This window comes from Malaya genurostris, chromosome 1, assembly GCF_030247185.1.
Source record: "Malaya genurostris strain Urasoe2022 chromosome 1, Malgen_1.1, whole genome shotgun sequence".
NCBI lineage: Eukaryota > Metazoa > Arthropoda > Insecta > Diptera > Culicidae > Malaya > Malaya genurostris.
In genome coordinates this window covers 104,749,869-104,754,786 of record NC_080570.1, presented here as the reverse complement: position 1 = coordinate 104,754,786, position 4,918 = coordinate 104,749,869, and the positions used below count along the sequence as shown (strand labels likewise).

The 4,918-nt window shown below is 39.2% G+C and overlaps 1 protein-coding gene and 1 long non-coding RNA gene across 2 annotated transcripts; both read right to left on the bottom strand.

The window, feature by feature from the left end:
• Positions 1-347: 347 nt before the first annotated feature.
• Positions 348-682, bottom strand: LOC131440297 (uncharacterized). Its single transcript, XR_009231370.1, has 2 exons — positions 650-682; positions 348-591 (listed from the first exon to the last, which is right to left on the bottom strand). It is a non-coding gene; the product is annotated as an uncharacterized LOC131440297 (long non-coding RNA).
• Positions 683-2,374: 1,692 nt separating this feature from the next.
• LOC131440295 (uncharacterized) lies at positions 2,375-4,520 on the bottom strand. Its single transcript, XM_058611436.1, has 4 exons — positions 4,284-4,520; positions 4,169-4,225; positions 3,889-4,113; positions 2,375-3,833 (listed from the first exon to the last, which is right to left on the bottom strand). Exons 1-4 carry the CDS (start codon positions 4,417-4,419, stop codon positions 2,518-2,520), a joined length of 1,734 nt encoding a protein of 577 aa, XP_058467419.1. The 5' UTR covers positions 4,420-4,520; the 3' UTR covers positions 2,375-2,517.
• Between the last annotated feature and the right edge of the window lie 398 nt (positions 4,521-4,918).

Sequence of the window (4,918 nt, the reverse complement as noted above, 5' to 3'; positions counted from 1 at the left end):
CTCGAAAACATACTCCGTTACACTGCTGATATCGAGGGAAACCGGAACGTGCACGATTATTACGAGCAATTATTACGATTACCTTAAAATGTTTTTTATTAATACTGTATTATGTACTGTATTAATACTTAATTATATCACTGTCCTCTGCTTTGGTACTCCATATGGAGATATTTGATACGTCTGACAATACAGCAATAGCTCGTAGACATCCAAAGTAAAACCATCGATGCTAATTTGTCAGCAAAATGTGGTATATGCATCACAAGAAAATACATAGAACTAATTAAACTAATGCATTGAAAAGCAATCGTTTAAGTGTATATGAAATAAAATGTGGAGCTAAGTCGATTACGGACATTTCATTTATTTATTATAAACGTATTATTGAATGAATAAGGTAAAATGTATTCATTCACAAAAATCAGGTAGCTGGAAAAGTATTCTGGGATAATAGTGCACCTCAGGCTATTCTCCAGTCGCCAGATCCTCACCACCCAACTAAGAGAGGATCTGAGTTTTTAAAAGTTTCGACTAGTTTGCAGCACAACTTGGTAGATTGTACTTGTTGTTCGGCTTTCGAACGGGAACCTGAAATAAATAACTATGTAAAAAGCTGTCATTAATGCATATTTTATGAATACCTTACCTAGAATTGATAGTCATTTTCTCGCTAGCACAAACACATATCGGTACTATTTTAGATTTTTTTATTTTTCAACAGAACAACATTGGTAACTATGGTTCTGTTATTCGAAATAAACAATTTTTGGCCCTTGTTGCCAGTTCCAATATTTTTTCAAGCTATTCAGTTTTGACATTACCAGTTACTGAGGGGTAGTTAAATTTGCGATACAGTTTTAATAGACGAGTGGCAGGTCGTGTCGTCGATTCAACGGTCCACTTCTCGAAATAATGTTGTCGTTGAAATGTTCTTTCAATAAGTTCAACCAAAAATGCGTTTCATCATTCAAAAGAAACAGTTTTAATTATACACTGATTTTGAAAATAGATTTCCATGATTTGGTAGCGCGTTTCTGGAGTTAACCTGCTCATGATGATTTGCCAAACAATACTGAGTAGAGCCATGACTTTACACTGTCAAAACAACTTTCAGACAATAGAGTAATCGTTAATGAAAAAACAAACCTCCTCAATAACACCCGTTACCAAATAGATATCAAAATTTTATATAAAACTTGTATTCAGAAGTCTCTGACCACTAAGAACACTGGAACTAAGAAGGAGGTGCTAGTTGATATCCAACAGATTTTTTTTCTTTCAAATATAATGTCAACCCATTATAAGTGATCAAGTTTCTAAAATACATAACCAGAGAGAACTATTTGATTAAATGATGACATAAATATAAATAAACTGTAGCATTGCATCGTATCCGTGCACTGAACTCAGCGATAAGTACGCACAGAATTATGCAGCCATGATGGATGCCGTTTAGCGATGCAACAAACTTGTTTTTTATCAGTCCGCCTTTTGTTACGTGAATTTGGATAACTTTGCAAGGGAAATCATGTCACCATTTCACGAGTCGTTTCAAAACTTTTTTTAATTGGGTGAAAAAGTACTATTTCCATTTATTCAACTCCCTCTCCCTTACTTGGTTTTAGAGCGGATTAAGGGTTTGCAGTTTGTGGGAAATGAAATGCTTCGGAAAGCCAAAAACGAGAAGAAAGATTGGCGCTGTTTCAGGCGCAACCAAATCTCTGTTCTCCATTGCAGCACCATCACGAGAACCATTTCCTCATCTTTCGCGTAGTTATGACTGGTGATGAAGGACATATTTTAGGAATATCTGACGCGGTGCAGCTCAGAAGTGAAGAAAAATATTCGCAACTGTCGTTACCTTCTCAGCTGGGAGACTGAAAAACAACACAGAAACTGAACATCCTGCTAAAAACGCGATGATAAATATTCCTCCGTTTACACCCGACATCAATCACCACAACCATGGGGAAAATTTCCGCCGAGTTTCAACTGGTTGAGCTCGGTTTGTCCTGGTAGGTACTCACATTGTTCATCGTATTCTAGTAGCTGACGCGCGCATGCTGGAATTTTCCGTGCATTACGGACTCTGCTGGCTGTTCGACTTGGTCGAATAAACGTACGAAAAAGTTCGTCGCATATTTCCTTTGTCCCTTTTGCTAATTAATACTGACTTATGACAAGGGTCGGTGTTATTAATTTTGTCCGCTGATACTTGTGCAAAAACTTGTGATCCCTCCTTCCTTTTGGAATGCGATGGAATGCAAAGGTCGCCGTCGGGCAAAAGAAAAAACACCCAGCCTGGTGTCACATTACACAAGCGATGACAGTTCATTGTTGTTTAAAAAAAAACCCTTGTTGTGGTGTTTTATTGTTTATTAGGCGTGTTAATGACCCTTTAAGTTAAGTGACCAGATAATGATGCTTCTTTGATATAAACAGACTGACGACGAGATGCGAATACTCAATCGATCATGATCCAGCAAACAGGTATTAGTAATGCAACGAACGTTCCTATTGCCGCATCCTTCCCGTGGAGAAATCGTAGTCATTCGAATTCCTTCTTAGTATTCCTATTCGATCTCGATCCGCACTTGTCCCTTCCAGGCGAATTTTATCCACTTGATAGCAAATTCTGTCCAGCAGCTTGCAGACAGTTTCGTCGATGTCCGTTAGTCCATGTTCGGCTTTACTGAACAACGTAGAATTCAAATCTGGAGCAAAATCCGCTTCTATCTCTTCTAAATTTTCCGTCAAACTTTGACCGGACACAAAACCAGATTCGGCTTTCGACTTACTCCGTTCATGGGTAGAGAAATTTATGTTCGGAGGACGTCGAGAGAGATTCGGGAAATGCATGCTGATTTGATTATCGGGATCATTCTGCCGACTCTGGTCCATAGATTTTCCAAACATAGTACTGGACGGTACATCGAGAAAAGTTGGTTCACGAGCACTTGTCAAGTTCTTCTCTGTAAAGCCAAACTGCTGATGACCGGCTGGTGTAGATTTGCTTGGATAAATCATTGTTGGAACTCCAGGATGAGATCGTGCCGATGCCTGAGTTGTTGGATCAACGTTTTCAAACGATCGATAAAGATCAGTATCGGATTGTCTTCTGCCCAGTCTTCGCATATTGCCATGGCGCCGATAAATTTCGAAGGACTCTTCGTCCCCTGGTGTGTAAGAATGCGGAGGCATAACTTGATCTGGGCGAGGAGAAGGGTTTTCTGCGTGAGATCTATATAATCCTGGTTCTACTGATTTGCCACGTCGCTTCACGCTGCCATCAGGGCGAGCTATTCTGTATGATCCTGCACTATTTGGGACTGCTTGTGATGATGTAAACGAAAAAAGCGTGTCGTCTGGCAATGATACAGAATCTAAATCCATCGCCGGGGACATTGGCGGTAGTTCTCTAGGAGTGAAGTATGTTTCAGGAGCAACATTTGTTGATACGTATGACCGATCTGGATGGATTCTAGCATATCTATCATGATAAATAGGAGCTCTAGGAGCACGAGAAATTCGAAAAGATCCATCAGTTTCCGACGTCAAGGGTTTAGCAGATGAAGCCTCCGGTTGTTGTTTACTTATAATCCTTTTCAAATGACGTTTGCGATGGATTCCAGGTGGTGCGGATGGGGGTCCAACCGCAAATTTAGGTGTACAGGATGTCGATGTTGGCATAGGTGCTACATATGAACGGTACAGATCGGGGGTTTCTCGTTGAGCCCGTCGTTGCACTGGTCTAGAAGGACGAGTCAATCTGTAGGACGGTTCGCTTTGATCTAATGATCTGTCAATTTCTTCGTGAAACCTATCGGAAACTAACCAACATATGGTTTAGCTAGATAGAAATAAACATGAAATTGCTATCCTCACTGCATTCATCTGGTCCTGCGCCATCATTGACGCATGCAAGGGTGTCTCGTGTATCATCGAAGTGAATGGTTTTTGATTCCTCCAGCTCAGCTAGGGTATCGAGAGGTTGTCTTTGGTACATTGAGCTCATCGGATGCACGCTAAAAGGAGTCTCCGGGAAATGCATTGTCCGAGACTCCACAAGTTGGTCTATTCCCGTATCTGTGAGTGGTTGATATCTTGAAGCTGTGCATATAAAACGAATATTAACCCATTCAACCCAAAAAAAATTCGAACTTACTTTCAGTTTTATTCATGGATGCAGTTGGAAAAGCACACGAAAATTCCCGTTCCGTGACTATAATAAATAATATTGTTAGAGCTTGTTCAACAGCATATGACAGTATGAAGCATACTTTCATCCGACAATGCGTTACTTGCTTTCTGGAGGAGCTCATGAAGGTCTTCAGAAACGCCCGATTGATGAAGCAACATAGTGGCGGCCATTGTGAGTACTGTTCTAGTAGCTGATTCGACAAATTCGTTATCCATTTTTTATGATTATTTGATAATCTAACGGAAGAATCACGTAAAATTTTGAACACTGTCAAAATACTAGCTATCAATCAAAATGTTATGAAGCACCATTTCGATCAAGGATAACTTTGATTTACCAAAAAAACGAGAAGAAATCCGAGTTGAATGTTTACGAGAAAAATGTATTTCCTGCTCATTTCCATTAGTATTTTAAATTTAAAGACAAAAAACTTTGCTTTAAATCCAGAAGGATGAATCATCATTTTCGATGGTGCACATTCTTGCAATCACTTATTTATTTTTACTGAAAACTATTAACTTTACTAGTAACGAATGGTTTTGGATCGATCATCTTGGGTTGGGTGAGTTTTTTTTTTCGAGTCAGAAATATTATCTTGGTGATTCATACGTTTAGGAAATAAAAAATCTGTTTTAATCCACCAAGTGATGCATTGATGCCTTGCTCATACATAATACTGTGGTATTCTATTCAAAATGTTTCTCTTCGATTTTT

Excerpts from the sequence above, each read along its gene's own strand:
- LOC131440295 (XM_058611436.1), bottom strand. The coding sequence starts at position 4,419 with ATGGATAACGAATTTGTCGAATCAGCTACTAGAACAGTACTCACAATG. Across the intron at positions 4,226-4,283 it reads TAACGCATTGTCGGATGAAA|TCACGGAACGGGAATTTTCG; the intron begins GTATGCTTCATA and ends TATTTATTATAG. Across the intron at positions 4,114-4,168 it reads ATCCATGAATAAAACTGAAA|CTTCAAGATATCAACCACTC; the intron begins GTAAGTTCGAAT and ends TTATATGCACAG.